Source organism: Hemicordylus capensis, chromosome 4 (genome assembly GCF_027244095.1).
Source record: "Hemicordylus capensis ecotype Gifberg chromosome 4, rHemCap1.1.pri, whole genome shotgun sequence".
NCBI classification, from domain to species: Eukaryota; Metazoa; Chordata; class Lepidosauria; order Squamata; family Cordylidae; genus Hemicordylus; species Hemicordylus capensis.
In genome coordinates this window covers 70152867-70173564 of record NC_069660.1, presented here as the reverse complement: position 1 = coordinate 70173564, position 20698 = coordinate 70152867, and the positions used below count along the sequence as shown (strand labels likewise).

General features: G+C 45.4%; 1 protein-coding gene across 8 annotated transcripts in view; it reads left to right on the top strand.

Moving 5' to 3' along the window:
* ATP2B4 (ATPase plasma membrane Ca2+ transporting 4) overlaps positions 1–20698 on the top strand; it is a 234218-nt gene that overhangs the window by 101902 nt on the left and 111618 nt on the right. For all 8 annotated transcript variants that reach the window (XM_053250136.1, XM_053250139.1, XM_053250132.1 and 5 more), the window contains exon 2: positions 8239–8838. In XM_053250136.1, coding sequence (XP_053106111.1) covers positions 8643–8838 — 196 coding nt within the window. In that variant the 5' untranslated portion in view covers positions 8239–8642. The remainder of the gene's footprint in view (positions 1–8238; positions 8839–20698) is intronic.

Here is a 20698-nt window from a genome sequence, read left to right as displayed (position 1 = left end):
CCTATCTGGAGGTGCCATGGATTGAACCTGGGATTTTCTGCATGAAAAGCAGATGCTCTACCACCGAGCAGCTGCCCCTTCGTGTGCTGTTTTCACTGTGGTACGTAGATCCCTTTCTCGGTTAATACATAGCTTGGCTCATCCCCCTCCTACAGACTGGGGAAGGAAGCCATTTATGAAAAGCAACAAATGATCAGGGGAATGTGTTATATATTTAAAACCATGTGAACTGTTGCCCCCTCATTCACACACACTGGTTTAATTATGCCCCCTATCAGAATCCAGTTCAAGTAAAAAGTACATTTTCTAAAGAACTTACCGTTAGGAATTTATTGTTGAGGATTAAAAAACAAACAGGCATTTTTGCTATGGAGCTGAAGCACCTGTCTTCTCTCTCCCTCCCACCCACCCACCCCCCGCATGAAAACTGACAGAACTGGTACAACGACATTTGTGGCAGTGTCTGAAAAGTGCAGGAAATACAGGAGAAGTGATGATAGTGTGTGAGGGCATCACTGGAGCCTGTAAGGAACAGCAGAGAAGCTCCATTCCTCGAGAGCTACACATGAAACTCAGTGGGTGGCTCTGGGCCAGTCCCTATCTCTCAACATAACCCACCTTGCAAGGTTGTTGGTAGGATGAAATTAGGGCGGCAGTGTAATAAAACAAACATGCAACCGGTTTTTACGTTAAATCTGAGATTTTTGGGAGCCTCTATCCTACCTATTAGTTGTCTGGTTCTGCTTGAAATTTTCTATAATTCTGAGTTTTGGAAGATGAACAACCCTTCATAAGTTTTGCCATGTTGGCTTCATTTAATAGATTGGCTGATCTGAATCTGAAATGTGGGTGCATTTTCCTTTCTCCATGCTGCATGAAATGTTTGTGTTGAACAATGGGCCTTTCAAAACTTAGTTTTTGCACAGGAATTGCTGATGACTTTCTCTGAACTAAACTGTCCCCTTGGACACTTGGTCATCGCGTGATGGCCCTGGATCCAGAATCTAAAAATTCTGGCATCTTTTTCTCTGGCTTGTACAGAATAAGGAAGCTTCAATCCCTGACGATCAGGAGTCCATTGATCTAGCAAGCTCTATGTACACAATGTCCTGCTGTCTTTTCTCTAATGAGCTTATATTCTAAGAAGTAGACACTCAAGTGCTCCGTACCCTTTTAGGGATCTAAATAAGATCAGATCAAGTGCCATTTTGGGATTCATTAACAGAAATGTACTGTCTGAGAACAAGGCCATTTGGTTTGCTGCAAACAAAAAGCCGTGAGGATGCAAGCCAAATTCTGTGAAATCACCATGCATAGAATAAAAAATGGAAATGGCGCAAATTCTCACCGCAGCTGACCCTGTGTAGTGCCATCCTAGGCAGCTGCTTAGGTGTGCCTAGTGGTGTGGCCAGACCTGGCTGGTAACATTGTCCTGAAACCCTCCTCTTCTCCTGCTTGCCGGTCTCTTATAGATGGCTAACTTTGAACACTAGTGCAAAAGTTAGAAAACCATTTTGAGAGCAAACTGAAGCAGAGAACTTTTTATTCCTCTAAGATTCTGTTTTTTAATCTCCCTTCTCTCGACCTGTGCCAAGGAATCCCTGGAGCTCTAGCTCTGAGTAGGAAAGGAATCTTGCTGTTTGGAATGGGAAGATAATGATAGGTGCCCTACAGGCTCCTCCAGGGCTAATTATGGACTCCACCATCACAATATTAATTAGCTGCCTTTTTCTTAACCTCTAAGCTCTTTTCAGAAGATGTTATTTGCTATTAAAGAAGAAAAATAGGGAAAAAATTATCTCCCACTGCCCCTCCCCAACACACTATTAAACAGCAGGGGTTTGTTTAATTGGATCTGCCTCCTTAGCCTCCTACCATAGGAGGCTTTAATGCTTTTAAACATAGATGAGCTGTTGCTACCTGTGCTTCTTGGTAGCTGTCTGGGGTTTGTTGGCAGTGAATTACATGGACAAGCACAAATCTACTACCCCAAGTGAGGTAGGAATCTGTCCTTACCAACGAACTGTTGTAAGGCTGTTATTCTAAGGATGGAATTGTAGCTTAGTAATAGAGCATATATTTTGGATGCAGAAGAGATGGCATCTCCCTGGCATCTCCAGGAAGGGCTGAGAGAGACTCCTGCCTGAAACTTTTGAGAAGCTGCTGCCAGACTGTGTAAGCAATACTGAGCTATATGGACCAATGGTCTGACATGGTGTAAGATAGCTCCCTGTGCTCCTAAGGTGTCAGCTTTCCCAAACTCTGTTCCCTCTCCCTGAACAGAAAAAGATCTGCCCAAGAGCCTTTTGGTTTACAGTTTGTAGAAGTGGATGATATTGCAAATTGAGAATCCCTTTTGAGAAGTAATGGAAGCACCAACCGGCTCAGGAATTGGAGTTTTACTGAGAAGAACTGAGTAATTTACATAGCAAAGATACTGTTTCAAATTATAGATATGAACGACTCAGAGGTTTACTCTTCTTGAATCTTCACTGAGCTGGGATCTGGCTGAAGGACAGCAGAACAACTTGCCCTATTGTTATCAGGGCTGAAGAGGATGTGACTAGGGAGTGTAACAGTTTGTCCTCTGAACATTTCCTTACCCCTCCTCAGTTCCTCCAGCATCCATCTGTTGCAGGAGGATAGAAAAGGGAAAACTGCAACTGGCGATTTCCTTTAGGCAGATTGTCATTTGCCAGTGCTGGGTACTCTGGTATGTGGTGGAAGCTGCTTATTAGCTCACGTTATGTCCCTGAGCCTAGTCCAAAATAGTGACTAGTAGACTGGCTCCAGATTGATAATAGTACTGTTTCTTTAGCTCCAGTATGGTAGAAGTTGTTGTTTTGGACCTCTGTTTAAATTTGGTTAATGTCTTCTTTCTTAGGACCATGATTCTGCATGTTTATCAAGGAAATACCTGTTATTTTGTGGATTACATATACCCAGGAGGATTACAAATCTGAATGTAAAAAAGGCAAATACTGTAATCAGATCTGGACATTTGGTAGATGCTTGATGGGAAGGGGAGGCAGTGGGTCTGTGGGATAAAAAGCATAAAAGAGTTGCCAGTTGTAGCCTGGGAATCGGCACGCATTCTGAGCCAATAGACCGCAATCACTGCCTCTCATGGGTCAGATGGGAATCTGTGCATGACAAATTCAGTGCTAGTTCATAGCAGGAGTAAAGGTTTATAAAATTATGCATGGTATGGAAAAAGTGGATACAAATACGTTTTTCTCCCTCTCTCACAACACTAGAACCAGGGATCATCTAATGAAACTGATTGCCATGAAATTTAGGACTGACAAAAGGAAGCACTTTTTCTCATAGTGCATAATTAATCTATGGCATTCTCTGCCATGGGATTTGGTGAAGGCCACCAGCTTGGATGGATTTAAAACAGGCTTAGACAAATTCATGGAGGACAGGGCTATCAATGGCTACTAGTCTTCAGGGCTAGTTTAGTTTCAGTTTAGTTTATTGCGATCTTTGATCAAATACACAATCCAGATCAAATAAATCTACCCTGAGAGTAGATATCAGTATAAACACATACATGCATATCCATATAAAGAATCAGTTACATAGAAGATTGAGATTAAAAAATATAAGATAAAACAAAATTAAAAAGAAAAAGGAGGGATGATTAAAATTGACCATTTCTGACACACCATGAGCGGATTTTAATTTCAGCCGTACAGAATTTGGCTATTGAGTGCGAGTCATAAGTGTATTTATCAGAAGGAAATAAGTTTATATAAAATTCATCTGAATTGTCAGTATCTAAGAATGAGAGGAGCAATATATTTGGAACGCAGCTCGTGATAGAAAGAACAATACAGAAGCACAGGGACAATCATCTCAATATTCCCACTTCCACAAGGGCACAGTCTCTCCAAATAAGGAACTCTCCTATACCAACCCTCTATTACTGCAGAGGGCAGCACACCCAGCCGAGCCAATGTCAGGAGTCTTCAGGGCTATAGGCTACCTCCAGGTTCCGAAACAAGAGGCATCTGAATACCAGCTGCAGGGCTGCTACAGCAGGAGAGGGGCAGGCCCTCATCTCCTGCTTGTGGGCTCCCAGAAGCATCTGGTCCCTGGCTTCTTCAAGATAGGGCTGAGAGAGATTCCTGCCTGCAACCTTGGAGAAGCCGCTGCCAGTCTGTGAAGACAATACTGAGCTAGATAGACCAATGGTCTGACTCAGTATATGGCAGTTTCCTATGTTCCTATTGTGGGGAATAGGATGCTAGACTTGGGAGACCGTGGGCCTGATCCAAGAAGGCTCTTCTTATGTTCTTATGTAAGAATTCAGTGTGGCAGAGAAGTCCATTATACATGAGACCCATTCACATATTATATTCAACACTCGTACAATGAGTGTTCAGTGTACACAGGTATAGCTCTGTACACAGATACAGTCATTCATATGTTATGTTCAACACAGGTACAGCAGTATATTCCCTATCTGTACTATGCATTTGAGGGGCCTGTACCCAGGTTTACTTTTAACATGAACACAGGTACAGGCATTCACACAAGCACATGTATGAGTGTGCAGACATCTGTACACTTGTACAGTATAATGTCTGAATCTGGCTATGGTGGGAATAAAAAGGCTCAGCAGAAATCAAGGTGCAAGTTTGGGGCACCTCTCTTTCTCCACCACCCCCCATTCCCTAGCTCTGACTGTTGGTGCAATCCAATACATGCTTAACAGGGAGTAAATTCCATTGGATTCAGTGGGATTTGCTTCTGAGTAAATATGCATAAGCTTGCTAGGGATGTAAAATGTTATGTCAGGGCAAGGTAGTTACTTATAACAGTCCAGAGAGCATTGCTAGACCACTGGGAGAAAGTCATTGCACTTTACCAGAAAGCAAATCAAAGTACTTTGGTCCAAACTGCATGTTCGTTTAAACCTCGGTCTGCTCTAATCATATGTAAAATTGGTTGAGCTATCAAGTCGGTGTTGACTCCTGGCGACCACAGAGCCATGTGGTTTTCATGGTAGAATACAGAAGGGGTTTACCATTGCCTCCTCCCGCACAGTGTGAGAGGATGCCTTCCTATATCACTACTGCCCAATATAGGTGTTTCCCAAAGTTTGGGAAACATACCAGTGGGGGAGTCGAACTAACAACCTCTTGCTCCCTAGGCAAGTTGCTTCCCCGCTGCGGAGTTGTGACAGTATGAACAGCCTCACCCCCAGGGCTCCCTTTCCCCCTCTCCAGCTGTGCTTCAGAAACCATGGAGAGAGTTCATCTCTTCTCATTTGTGCCAGGCTTTCTGCTCTACAAATCAGACCTACCCGTCCCTGCTTTGAATGTGATTGGAGCAAATCCCATTTTAAACCAATAATTCTGTCACTGCAACTAGATGTAGCTATAGCATCTGGCAAGCTGGATTCCAAACAGATATCTCCTGCTTCCAAAAGCAAAACACTTTTAGCCCTTGCGGTACATTTTAAATTGGCATAAAGTTGGCAGAATAGTTCTCAGGTAGAAGAAAGTCAAGCAGTTGTCTTGTTAGGTGTAAGCAATTACTATGCAGAGAGCCCATTCTCATGATTAGAGAATGGGCTCTAAAGGGGCGAGGAAATGCTTACCTCCCCCGCACACGAGCAGAGCAGTCCTTGGGTGGGTGGATCACCTGTCCAGACAAGCACTGGCCTATCAGTAGCTCCTAGGGTTGGGGTACTGGGATGCATCCTCCCCCCCACCCCGGAGGTCCAATAATGCACCATGCAAGTGCATTGTTCATTATGGGTATCCCCTAGCCTCCCCAAGTATGCCAGCAGCCGCAGCTGACAGACAATCTTCAAAACGAGGTTAAGGGAGTACTCGCTCCCTTTGCCTCATTTTAAAGGGAGGCTTCATAGACAGGTTTGCTGCTGTGGTGCCGCCGGGATCAGCCCAATCCCGGCGGTACACAGGTGTGTAATCCCGGCAGTACACAGGTGTGTGCAAAACCAGGCTGGGCTCGCTTAGCCTGGTTTTGCACATACGTGTGAACAGCCTCACTGAGGCTGATCTCACGACCATCAAAAATTGGGCTAGGAGATCCTAGCCTGATTTTTGCTGCTCATGTAAACCACCGGGCTTGCAGGTGGTTATAGCTTGCCTCCCGACCAGGAGGCTAAAAAGCAGCCTCCCGGCTTAGAGGTCTCTCCAGCATGCTCTGTGCGCTCACACAGGGCATGCTGGAACTTCTGGGGGTCGCACAGCCCCCAAACTTCCAAGCCCCCGCCGGCTCCGTGACAGAGCCAGCAGTCAGGGCTTGCTGATCGTCTGCGAGGAGAGCGGGCTTAGCCCACTCTCCCCGCAAACCCTTTCAAAGTGGGTCTCACTGACCATGAGACCCACTTCAGTGTCTTCCAAGAATGTTGGCTTACAACAGACTAGAATAGTCCTCAAATATTAGGGTTGAAATTATCTCCGGCCTTCTTCGAAACTCCAAAAATTGGGTCTGACTGTAAATAGTGCATGCACACTTCCCTCTCCTACTGGAGAATGTCCCTGGTAGTGTGCAGGCACTAACCCTAAGCAAGGACAGGGTGTTAATACAACTGTTGAATGAGACATTTGCTCACCTCAGTCACAAGGAACTGCAAATCTCTCTCCCCAACAGTTGCTTCAAGGTTGAAAGGAAATTGAGCCTTTCCTCCCGACATGACTTGGCTGGGGATGAAACCTGGTTGATGGGAGGAATTTTCCTCACAATTCATTCATCAGCACATACTTTGCAGGGTTGCCAGTGCATGTGATGTGTTTTGGAATGCTGTCCATACAGCGGTTGCATGAATATTGTTGACCCCTCTTAGGATGCTGTGTGTGACCTCACTGGTGGCAAGCTATAACTTCCTGTGCCATTTTGCCATTATTTGTAAAGGTGTGTGCATTTCTTTCTCTAGAGGCTTAGCATTTCCCTGCCTAAAACAAAACTTAGTGACAAATGCCAACAAGGCTTCAGCTTTTCCCTGCAGGAATCCCCTGCCATTTTGTAACCTCTCCCCTCTTTTTTTCTTCATTAAACAGACAAACAAATCACACCACCTTAAAAGTATTCTCATCTCCAAGGCCAGAGTACCCATTTCTCGTGGTCTGTTTGTACTGAGTATGTCCTTTTAAGGGACCTGCTTAGGGCTATGGGCCCACAAGTTTTGACTAGCCTTGGTATCGTCATTCAGGAGAGGCGTGGGGTCTTTGCACTGGCTGCTTGAGGTCGGGGACAATCCACCCACTTCCTCCCCAATATTGCACGGAGTGGGAAGGCAGGGGCTCATCCATGTTGCATTGTGCTTCAGAGGTGCTCAAGAGTGCTTCTGAAGTGCAACATAACTACAGGGATGTTCCCCTTCCTTTGTGGGGAAGGTGGTGTAGCTTAGTGATAGAGCATCTGCTTTGCATGCAGAAGGTCCTAGGTTCAATCCCTGGCATCTCCAGGTAGGCTAGGAAAGAGCCCTCTCTGATACCCTGGAGAGCCACTGCCAGTTATTATTTATTTATTTATTATTATTATTATTATTATTATTATTATTATTATTATTATTATTATCATCATCATCATCATCATCATTCATTCATTTCATTTCATTTCATTTCATTTCATTTCATTTCATTTCATTTCTATACCGTCCTTCCAAAAATGGCTCAGGGAGGTTTACAAAGAGAAATAATAAATAAATAAGATGGATCTCTGTCCCCAAAGGGCTCACAACCTAAAATGAAACACAAGATGGACACCAGCAACAGTCACTGGATGTACTGTGCTGGGGGTGGATAGGGCCAGTTACTCCCCCACTGCTAAATAAAGAGAATCATCATGTTCAAAGGTGCCTCTTTGTCAAGTTAGCAGGGGTTAGGGTTAATCAGTGTAGACAGTTAATCAGTGTAGATAGTAATGAGCTAGATGTAGCTCATTGACTTGGTAGAAGGCGGCTTCCTATTTCCCAGCTTCATCCTCCGGGTCTCATCATGATCTCCAGCAGAGGGAGGCATGCTCAGTATGATGAGTGAATTTGTTTGTTTCTGAGGCGGCCCCTTTATTAAAGCCCACTCAGGAGAGGTCTTCAGAAACCAGCTTATCCATAAAGATTCTGCTTTCCCAGTAACTTTATTCCCAGTATTGATACATACACTGTACTTCTGCAGCTGTTGTACCTGTGTGCATATTAGCTATCCTCCTGGGCCTCTTATTAACTCTCTAATTTTGTTTCAAATCTTTGTCTTGCAGTTTCGGTTGAAGACGGTATCCAGGGAACCCACCTCTTTCTCTGGGAGATGCATGCTGGTTGTTGCTAAGTTCGCTTCCACGGTAACATGCACATCCTGTTTACACCTTCATCTGAAGAAGTTGGACTTGGCTAGTTTCACTGGCTTCACGGGGGAGCTGCAGAAGGAAGTGCTGTTTTCCCCACCCCCTCTCCAGCCCTGCCAATTTACTCAGGATCCTCCTTCCTCCCCAGAGGTGTTGTTCCAGGTGCCCTACGAGCCACCACACTGGGCTGCTTTCTGCGGAGAGCTCCAGAGTTTGCATCGCCTGGTGTGATTTCATAGAGGAAAGAGACAGGAAGGTGGAACAGCAGCTCCCAGCATTTTTGGTTCTGTTCTTACTGAACCCGCTCATTTTTTGTCAAGATGACGAACAACTCTGCAGATCATCATCCCGGGAACTCTGTTGCTGAGGGCAGCCATGAGGGGGACTTTGGATGCTCCGTGGGGGACCTGCGGGGCCTCATGGAGCTTCGCAGTGCAGAGGCGGTCACTAGGATAAATGACACCTACGGGGGAGTGCATAACATTTGCAAAAGATTGAAGACCTCACCAGTGGAAGGTAAGGAGATGTATTGCCTTGGTGGGCACATAAGTTTGCATGAGCTCTGGAGGGTTCGGGGAAACTGGCCTCTTGCTGAAGCTTTTCCAGTCCACAGTAAGTCCACGTTCAAGCTCATGAGCCTGCATAGTTCAGCCCGAATCTATGCATCAGCTGCCAGAGGCAATGATCTACATAAAAATTATGCAGCTTGGCAGCAAAGGCGATCTTTCAGCCTTGTTGCAAGAATAATTTGCTAGACAAATTCAGGAGAGACATGTGGTCCGTGCATTTGATGGAGAGGAAAATCAACTGCCGGAGCAATGTATGTAAAATGAATATGCATTGTGTAAAGTCTGTCAGGTAAAATTGTTGAATTTATTGCAGTGATGTCTCTTACGTCCACTCTGAACCTGATAACACTCTGTCCACTCTGAACCACTTGATGCTAAAGAGCAAGCCAATTCACACAAACTGCCAGACTCGTGACAGCTGCTTTCCCCCCTTGCTAGCAGTTAGCAGCTTTTGTGACTCATCAGCATGAACTGATGCTGACAGAGTTTTGCATACCATGTGGGTTCAGGTGGGAGTCCAAAGCTGGCATATTCTACTCCTGTGAACAAATCACACAACTCCTGCCCTCCTACCGCAGTCTTGAGGGAGCAGCAATAGGCTGACGTGATAAAGCAGCTGTTATAAAGCCAATGGGTGGAGTGGACTGGACCACAGTAACTGACCCAAAGTGTCTTTGGGATTACCCCATTCTTGGAATGAGAAATCCAGTAATCAAGACTGTGAGTTCTATAATATCTTCAAGAGCTGCACACACCAGTGGTGGCAGAAGAGCTGGTCTTGTAGAGCAAGCCTGACTTGTCCCCTTGGTTGTATATGAATGGGAGACTAGAAGTGTGAGCATTGTAAGATATTCCTCTCAGGGGATGGAGCCGCTCTGGGAAGAGCAGAAGGTTCCAAGTTCCCTCCCTGGCTTCTCCAAGATAGGGCTGAGAGACATTCCTGCCTGCAACCTTGGAGAAGCCGCTGCCAGTCTGTGAAGACAATACTGAGCTAGATAGACCAGTGTGCTGACTCAGTATATGGCAGCTTCCTATGTTCCTAAGGGTCCGAACACTGGTGTATGCAACCTTTTAAGATGACCTGGTAGTGTTAATTGTAGAACATGCTCTTTCACATTCTTCTTCTGCTAAGCATGAAAACGGTGATGTGCAAATTCCAAAACCAAAGAGATGGGTGATAAGTTGAAGAGTGCAGCAAGACATAAAAAGCTGTGAGGGTTCCCTTCGTCAACCTGAGTGATTCCTCTGAGCTTTAATTCCACATCCCTGATATTTTAAGTAATGTATTACGCTGACAGAAAGATAACACTCGAATAATAGGAGGTGCAAAATGAAGAGTCTGGAGTGAGTGTGGTAGTTGCAAAATATTTATGCTTCCTCACTACCCAAGCTGCCAGTATTCAAATGTCTTGGGCCACAATGTACACTGTCTCCACAAGCAAACTCCCCAGTTCTGAGCTGGAAAGCCTAAAATTAAAAGCAGTTGATGCATCTGTGGAGAAGTTTCCATTTCCCCTCTAATGGCTGTTAGCAATGCTGACCACATTCAGGAACTCTCCTCCCGGTTTTGTGGCACACCTGTCCTCCATATATGCCTCTGTCTGTTTGTCTGTCTAATCTCCCCAAACTTCCATCTCTGGGTGGTTTACAACAACATAGAACAAATTAAGATAAAAATGAAAAACCTTAAACAATTTAAAACCACAATCAGTTTTTAAAAGTCTGGGTGAAAAAATAAGGCTTTAAAGACTTTTAAAAACTTGTCAGCGATAAGGAGGCTCTTATTTCACAAAGCATAGGAAAGCACCCGAGGATCCTTGCAGATTCTAAGTGTTCCTGCAGGGAAATACAGTAAGTTAGTGACACACATGGGGGCATGTCATGGCAGGTAGACTTGTAATGTAAAGATATGTTTCCTACTCTTGTACTGTATTTTAGAAGAAGGACATGTCTGCCGTCGTGCTAACTGAAATCTTCCGTTGATGTGCATTTGACTTATATTGCCATAAACCACATTGACTGCGCTGTAAATTTCACTTGTTTGAAGAGGGACAAAATTCCCTGCTTCAGCAATACCAAAATGGCAATGGAAATCTGTGAATCAGATATTGTGACTACCCTTCTTGGAGGAACCTGTAGAATCTCTATCTGTATTGTGGGTACATATGCACACAAAATGAGCTTTGCAAGGAGGTTCACTTTTGATTATATTTTGCATTGTGTAAGTTCACAAATCATTACTAGCATGGGGAATAATAGAAAATACAGCCCATGCTTATTTGCATCCAGATGCAGTGCTGATATGAACAGCACCCCTCATTTTGCTGCCCTTTTCACAGGCAGAAGTGAAAATAGGAGGCTTTTAAAGAAGTTTGGTGGGGTGGGGGGATGAAACTTGGTTGAACTTCTCAGAGTAAGGAGTGGCTTGCTCCTTACAAATGTTGTCTTTTTTCCACAGAGAATGCAACACCTTCATGGATGGTGGTGGCAGCGGCAGCAGTGCTCTGTCTTTATTGTGATATAGTACCAGTCCCTGGTGCATTCTGGCAGGGAGGGGTAGCTATTGGGAGCCAGCTGCTGGGAACAGCAGCAGCACTAGAAGTGCTGTTGCTGCCACCTGAAAAGATGTGGCATTTTTTGTGGGTGGGGATGGGGGAAGACATTGGTTATGAAAAGCCAGCTTCCATCCCAAATAATTCATCCAGTAGGATTCTCCCCCTGAAGCCCCTCCAACATTTGCCTAAATGTTCATGAAATGTATTCAGGAAATATATTCAGGTCATTATACTACTCAGTGGTAGAACATCTGATCTGATTTGATTTTTAACTAATTTTAAAATGAGTTTTTAAACTGCTTTGTATTGTATGTGTATTTTCTTTTCTCTCTATTTGTCTGATATGATTTAATGTGTTGTGTGTGTTTTTGTGTGTGTTTTAACTCTGTATTGTGAACTGCCCAGAGAACAATTTGTTATGGGGTGGCTAACAAATAAAGATGATGATGATGATGATGATGATGAAGCTGTTTGCACACGGTATACCAAATGTTATTGACTGGATTTGGTACTTTAATTATCAGGCCCTTTCCAAGGGTCTAGAATAACCAAAAAAAATTAAAGATAGTGTCGTAGTATTCGTGCAGTCCCAAGTAGTGTGGCCTTCTGTAGCTGATGTGTTGTAATTTTATTGATGCACAATGTGTCAAGATGGTGTTCAAGTTCTTTTGGTACTGCACCAAGAGCACCAACAACTATTGGCACCACTGTTGTTTTCTTTTTCCAGAGCCGCTCAATTTCAATTTGAAGGTCCTTGTATTTAGTTATTTTTTCCAATTGTTTTTCATCAATTCGTCTATCCCCTGGGATTGCAATATCAGGTATCAGAACCAATTCTTCTCGATGACTATCAGATCCGGCATATTGTATGCTAATTGCCTATCCATTTGTATTCAAAAATCCCAAAGGATTTTTGCCTCCTCGTTTTCTGTTACCTTCTCAATTGGATGATTCCACCAATTCTTGCTTGCTGGCAATTTGTAATTCTTGCAAAAGTTCCAGTGGATCATTGCAGCAACTTTATTGTGACTTTCCTTATAATCAGTCTGCATGATTTTCTTACAACATACAAGGTGCACAACCATCTCACATCTCTTCCTTGCATAACCGACACTTACTGTCTTTCTGGGTCTTATCAATATTAGATTGATATCAATATCATCATCATCATCATCATCATCATCATCATCATTTATCTGCTTTGCATGCAGAAGGCACTAGCTTCAATTCCTGGCATCTCCAGGTAGGGCTGGGAAAGACACATGCCTGAAACCTTAGCAAGCTGCTGGCAGCCAGGGTAGACAATAATGAGCTAGATCAGGTCTGTTCAACTTCAGCCCTCCTGCAGATGTTGGTCTACAACTCCAGCGTGGTGTAGTGGTTAGAGTGCTGGACTAGGACCGGGGAGACCCGAGTTCAAATCCCCATTCAGTCAAGTACTTGCTGGGTGACTCTGGGCCTCTTAAGTATGTAGGTGGCTCAGTAGGTGACTCTTAAGTATGTAGCACACCGCTTTGGGCTCCTTGGTGGAAGAGCGGGATATAAAAATGTAAAAAAGAAAAGGGGGGGGGGACTCCCATAATCCCTGGCTATTGGCCACTGTGGCTGGGGATTATGGGAGTTTTAGTCCCCAAACAGCTGGGGGGCCTAAGTTGAGCAGGCCTGAGCTAGATGGACCAAGGGTGTGATTCGGTATAAAGCAGCTTCCTGTGTTCCCAGCACTATGCAGATGCAGTCAGCACTATGAACATGCGACATGAAGTTCTCAACAGAACCTTTAAACATGATGGGAGGGAGCCCACAACAGTGACTGAACATGCCTCCCTCTGTGAGCACCCTCCTATCTGTGTACCGCCACCCCCACAACCCTCCAACAGAGTTCATGGAGAGCTTCCCTTCCTTGACATGTGTGTGTGTCTCTGTGTCTGGTACCGATGGGGCTGAAAGAAGTACAAAAAAGTCATGCTTTGTTGCTGGCTCTTCCCAGTTACCATCCGCAGATGGGAAGTTTGCCCAGGAGGTCAGGGGTATAGCTAGGGGAGAGGGGGCCCGTGCTCATCCCTCTCTATGGCGGCCCCCCAGAATGAGGGAGATAATGAAGAAAATAGGGTGGGATGGAGCTGGAGGGCCCTCAGGAGCTGGGGGCCCATGTTCTTTGAACCCTTTCACTCAATTATAGCTACGCCCCTGCAGGAGGTTTTTGCACTCTTGTAGGGGCCTCTGGGGGAAAGCTTCAATTTGTAGATAGAATGGGAGAGAAGAGGAACAATGAAACAACTCTTGTGGCTGAGAGAGTTGCTCCATCACCGCCGCATGAACATCGCAGATGTGGCATCAGGGCATGGGTGTCCAGAACAGGGGCAAGAGGGGACCCCCCCCCGATTGAGCCAGTTCCCATTGAATTCAAGGGGGCATGATCCCAGAAAGGGGGGGTACTGGATTGCTGGCTTTGCCCCTACCCCAGAAGAAGTCCCCAGGATGCCTGTGCCTCAGGGATTAGCAGTAGGCCCTTCTGAGCCTTCAGGAGCTGCCCAGTCATCCCTTGTTTCTCCTCCCTTGTTAGCTAACATGGGAGGAGGTGGTGGAAATTGATCACATGTATACATACTGGGTTGAGTCTCAGTTTCCACTTCTGTAAAATGCAGAATGTTGGTTCTTTTCTACCTCTAGCATCAGGGATGTGAAGGCAGATGCTTTAAAACATGCATTGAATAGATCAAAAATTGCAGTCACCATGTTGATTAAGAAATATAGAGTAAATGATAAATATCTTTTTTTAAATTTCTACCAACTCATGTTAAAATTCTGGCCAACATCCTGGCTAAGGGTGTGTGCATGCAAGCAAAAGAAACCTGCATGCAGTGGCTGCAGTCCTGTTTCTGAAGTGGGTGCTCACCCAGTCTGTTTGTGGTCGTGGGGGGGTGCCATCCTCCCCTACGTGGCAGCACTCTGTGCCACCTTAAACTATGTCCCTGAAGGTTGCACAGCCCAGAATACTTCCAGGGGAACAGGAGATTTGTGGAAATCCCCTGTTTGTGCACAAGCACCCATGCTTCAGAAGTGGAATCAGAGCCACAGCAAGTATGCTTCTTTTGTTTGCTTGCACGCAGCATTAGTCAGGATGTCAACTGCTAGATGCAAGCCTTTGAGAGCCACAGAGTTCTTCATCAATCCAGAACTGAATACCTGCAGACATGGCAGTAGTTGGAGAAACTAGCTCAGAGACATCTGAGTTTCCCCCTGCTTATTTCCCTTTACTGTTTATCGTAAATGTTATCCGTAACTTTAAAGCACATGGATTTTTTCAACGATAGGTGATCCAGAAGATGGTGCCGTCTCACTTAATCTTTGTTTCTTGAGAGAAAGGATGAACATTTGCTCTTTAAGCAGAGCACTCGAGGATTCCTAGGAGGGGAGGCCACAGCAAACTCAAAGGAGACGGGCTAGGCCTAGGCAGTTGTCATGCAGCACAAGGAGTCAACCAGCGTGGGATGGCAGCTGCACTAGGAAGGGTGAGACGCCACATCCACCCTTTTATGTGCTTTGAAAACTTGCAGGTTATTATTAGCTCTCTTGTTTCATGATGTAAGCAGTGGATTAGCATATTTCACAGCTGCAATTGGGAACAGGAAGTGGCAAGGGAAAGACAATCTAAAGCTGTAATTAGAGAAGGGGGGCTGTCCTGGTGGAAATGCCAAATCTGGATCACAGAGGCATGTGTTTCCTGTGCCAAGTGGTGAGCACAACCAGCTGAGGGTGGCCCACTTGATGGGCCATGGTCCAGTTTGACGGACTGAACACACTGGGAAACTGGGGCCATCTTAATTCTGTTCAAGCCAGTTGTGACAAGGTACTGGTCAAGCAGCAAGCAGTCAGAACTACAGAGCACTTGGAGAGGGACTGATGCAACAATGGGCCAGAACCCTAAGATATTGGGCTCACTGAGGGCCAAATGAGACCTGACAGTAATCGTGTAATTTGGCTTAATTGTTTAAAAAATAACAGCTCCCCCCACCCCGCTCAATTGGAACCATGGTGAAGGGAAGGGCTTTACGTGTGAACAAGGCCTTTTTTCCCCTTCTTCTTCTTCTTCTTCTTTTTTTTTTTTTTGCGATGGGGAGGCAACTGTCCAGGGTCCCACAAATGGAGGGCTCCCACCCAACTTTGGACCCCCTATCCAAAGTATGGTTCAGTATTTGAAATGATTGGATCAATCCTTTTCATTCAAGGCAGTAAAGCTGATCAGTTAAAACGTAATCCCAGGACCAAGAGTTATTTCAGTAGTATGAATTATTGCATTGAAAGAGACTGCAGTGGCTGATATATGGAGCGATGTTACACATGTGGTGGAATGCAACATTTGTGCTCTTGTGCAGGCACAAACACTGTGCAAATGGAGTTGTGCAACAGTGCAGTCATTATATATAATGGCTGCATTGTCACGTAACTCTGCAATGTTTGCACTTGCACAACAGTGCTCTTGCACAGCTGCACAAATGTTACATTTCACCATGCGCATAACTTTGCACAGTATGTAAGCCAGAGAAAATTGAGGGTAGTGGGGCTCAAATGAACATTCTGCTCCCAGACCTCTCAGAGTCTTAAAAAGACCCTGCATTTGTACTGTGGTCCTACTGAAAATCACCTCTCCCAGCCACTCTGTTCATTGAGATGAAAGCTTCAATGATGCATCTTCACTTCAAGTGCTAATAGCAGCTTCAGAGAAGAGCAGTTTTCATCTGGACTGTGGCACAGAGTAAAGGGTTAAACACTCTTCTCCTTCCCCTGGTCCTGATCCCGATCAGCTTCCCTATCTTTATTTAAAATAAAAATGCAATGGCAAATGATATGATTAGCATCACATTTAGTCCCGACATGACAAGCAAAGAGTTTGGAATACGAATATGATGCATATTTATATGCTGCTTTTCAACAAAAGTTCCCAAAGCGGTTTAATAGATATAAATAAAATGGCTTCCTGTCCCTAAAGGACTCACAGTCTAAAAAAGAAACATAAGACAGCCACCAGCAACAGCCACTGGAAGGATGCTGTGCTGGGGCTGGGGAGGGCCAGTTGCTCTCCCCCTGCTAAATAAAGAGAATCCCCACTTTTAAAAGGTGCCTCTTTGCCCAGTTAGCAAGGGAACTGGAATGTTGCTCCAGTGCCACTCTGGGGCTGACTTGAGAGTTTAAGAAGCTTTGCAAAGAGAGATATGTATGTGTGTGAAATCCCATCTTCCTAGAAGCCATCTGCTCTGGAGTTTAAGGGACTAGGTCTAGCTGTGAAGGCATGTGCTCTAGCAGGGCTGGAAGGCGTCTGGATGTCCCTGGACTTGAAGGAGAGTCCTCCTGGTTCTTCTCACTGGCCTCCATGGATGTTTCTAGCAGAGCTGTCACTTCACTGGTTACCTCCTGTGATGGTTCAGGAGTTCAATTCTCTCAAAGACTTCAGCGCCGCCTTCTGATGGGAGGGAGGTTGGAGTCCTGGGCAATGCAAGAGCACTTGGGATCCTTAGCTGGTTCAGTGCTCATATCCTACAGCAGGATGGGGTGCGGGCTTACGCACTTCCTCAAGGGTTAATGGGACCATTGAGATGGGTCTGAGATTTGAACTTGGTTTCGCCCTCCCTTCCAGTTCCCAGCTACTTCCAGTTGCAGCTACTGAACCATCTGTTCCTTGACACAGAACCAGCTCCAAGGTCTGCGATCCCTTCGCATTGGGACAGATGGGCTCCATTGAGCCTGTCCACTCAGAGGAATGGCAAATGAGTGAGGCGAAGAGCTTAAGTAGTAAGTGAGGGAAAAGGAGAAGCAAACAGCTGATTTATATGTTGTAGCTCTGATATGGAAGCTTCTGAAAACAGCCTCTGCTTGGCTGCTTTTCCATGTCACAGTTGTAAACTACAGAGCAACTTATTGCATGGATTGTTGCCATTGCTTGGGGAATCTCCATGCCACAGAAGAACATAAGATCAGCCCTACTGGATCAGGCCTATCTCAGGTTACCTGAGAGAGCTCCTTGCCCCATATGTCCCTACCCATACCTTAATATTTTCTTCGGAGGCCCTCCTCCAAGTGCCCCTGCCAAACTAGGAGAGGTCATGGCTACCAGGGAGAGGGCCTTTTCAGTGGTTGCACCTCATTTATGGAATAGCCTCCCCAGTGAGGTTTGCCTGGCTTCATTACTTTGTTCTTTTAGATGCCAGGTAAAGACCTTTTTGTTCACCCAGGCCTTTTAAATTCGGGCTTTTAAATTTGGCTTTTCAGATTTTATCTGATTTTTAACTAATTTTAAAATGAGTTTTTAATGCTGCTTTGATTCCCCACCCCTTTTTATTTTTATTTTATTTTCACCTTTTTGCCTGTTATGATTTAATGTGTTATGTGTTTTAATTATATGTATTAATCCTGTGTTGTTAGTCCCCCAGAGAATAATTTGTTATGGGGCAGCTAACAAATAAAGTTGGTTGTTGTTGTTGTTTTTCCATCATCCTGTTTTACACAGTGGCCCACCAGATGCTCCTGAGAAGCCAACAGGTGAGGTCATGCCCTCTTTCTTGCTGTTGCTCCCCTGCAACTGGTATTTAGAGGCATCTTGCCTCTTAGGCTGGAGACTAGTAGCCATTGGTAGACGTGTCCTCCATGAATTTGTCTAAGTCCCCTTTAAAGTCATCCAAGCTAGTGGCCATCACTACATCTCATGGCAGAGAATTCCACAAATTAATTATGCGCTGTGTGGAAACGTTTTTCCTTTTGTTGAACTCCTGAACGTTCCTAGGAGTTGGGTGGAAATGTTCTGTCTCATATTGATGGCCAGGTGGTAAGCTACTGTACTTGTTGCAGTCAACTCATGGAGGCTGTTTTGAGTATCTGCATCATGGGGGCCATAACATGTAGAGAAAGGAGAGTCAGAAGAGAGTTCAATACATGCATAAACACTGTGTGGCAGATGTGGCCAGCAAAAGTGGGAAAGGATTCCAGAGAGTACTATCTATCCTCAGTGATCATTCCTTCACCTGGCTTCCTATTTTTGTAGCTTGATTGGCAGTCTGTTTCCCATAGCCCTACCGCCAGCACGGCCAGAAGGAATTCTGACCAGACACATAGGCCTCATCCCCTGCACCTAAGCTTCAAGCCAGCCTGGGTCCCATTTTAGACTAGGAACGTGTAGAGGGAAAAGCCACAAAGCATTTGCTAGCCTGCCACTGATGCATTCTCTTACTCAGCACTGGGATCTACTCAAAACCAAAACTGGCCTGTGGTTCTGGGCCTAATGAACTGGACAACAGGGACCAACACTGGAGCAGATAACTGAATCTGCCTAGCCACTGGCCTAGCCCTGTCTTGGCCATCAACTCTGCCTCCCTCACACACTTGTATTTTTCTCCATCCTTCACAGATGCTGGAATGATCTCAATGGTTTATTGCTGCTCTCCATATATTTGAGGCTGCTGCAAAATAACTCAATCAGCTCAAGTCATGCATGCTACAGGCTTTTATGTGCTTCCTGCACTCTGCTGCTCCCCTTCCATTTGTCCTCTCTTTCTCTGTCCCACTTTTTGACCTTGGCAGGTTGAGATGATGTTGTTGCCTGTAATGAGGCATTTCTCGTAGTCAATGGCCTGATGTGAATAGGCGTTTTCAGTGGGCTGGACAAAGAATCTGCTGGGGGGCGGGGGGCAATCATTCCCTGAAGGCCTTCAACTTTTTGTTTTGCCTCTAGGAATCTTTCCTCTTGCCTTCCAAGGAGCATGATTTTGCATGCAATCCATGTGGAAGCCTGTGGAAGTGAGACACTGCTTGAGTATTCCAGATGATATACTTCTACTGAGTTGCTGGATAAATTATTGGTGGTGGGGAGTGGGGAGGGAGGAGGGTGGAAGCTTCAGGGCATGGGTGGGAAGGAATTGGATTTTATATCGCCTCCCTTCGCAAGCACACTCAGCTATGTGGGAGCTGCTTTGCTATGGCGCATTCCTATGCATCTGAAGGATAGATGAATATTGCAACCGTGTGGGTGGGGCTTATTCCATGGGTATTTCCCTCTCAGCTGGTATCTTTTCTTCTCAGCAGGATGCTGATCAAGGGTGGGTGGGGAGACCACACAATCTCTGCCAGTGCTTTGGCAGCATACACAGCTGACAGAGCTTGGGGCTTCAGGGTGGATGTCTGGCTGAGAGCACACTCTGAACAAGAGCTCTAACAGAGATGGTATTTCTTGTTATTGCTAAGATACAAACTTGACTCTTCCCTTTCCAGCCCGGTTGATGCTTAATATGGAAGTTATCCATTCCAGCACTGAAAGAATGTTGTGAAACAGCCCTGAGGAAACTGGCTGGCTCAGAATTAAGCCTCCATTGCAACTTTAGTGTGCACTGCAGAGCAGTGTTCCCTCTAACAGGAATTCCCAGATGTTGTTGACTACAACTCCCAGAATCCCCAGCTACAATGGCCTTTGCTTGGGGATTATGGGAGTTGTAGTCAACAACATCTGAGAATCCCTGTTAGAGGGAACACTGGTACAGACACGTGGGAAGTTCCTACAGCTATTCTGGGTGTGCATATTTGTAGATAGCAATGAGGATAAGTAGAGTGTGCCAACCCAGTGCTCCTAGTGATGATGAAGGAAGCAAGTTGACCTTAAGGCCAATAGCCTGCAGACCTGCATACTGAGCCCTTTTCCTCTGTCAGAAGATACCAGTATTTTCAGACCTGGGATTCACATTTAACCACAACATACACTATGGGAGGACCTCCCCTGTGGCAGCACCCCCACCCCCAGGCAGTGAGGAGGAGTTATAATTTTGTTAGAACCCCTGGACAAGCGGGGGGGGGGAGGGCGGGGCTCGGCTTGAGTTCAAACCAAACCAGGTGAGCCCTTGAGCTAGACAAGCTCAGTGTCAAACTGGCTCAAGGTCGAGCCAGTTCACATATCCCTACAGGGTGCTTTCCAGATTAGCCGCTTTAAAGTGGCTAAATGCCTCATTCAGGCATATTGCAGTCAAAATGTAAAACCTGCGGGGGGGGGCAGTCTCGTGAAAACTAACAACCCGGGAAAATGACACCTTTTTTAATGCCAGATAAACGTCATTGCACTAAACGTCATTGCACTAAATCGCAGAGATTAAATTTGAAACAAGGCATCTGACATATGAGCGGCACCCTGCAATCAGCGTCGGGACTTCAGTGTCACAACACAGGAAGTGTAGAAGCACACTTCAGAGATACGTCCTGACCCCGTTTTAGGGTCTA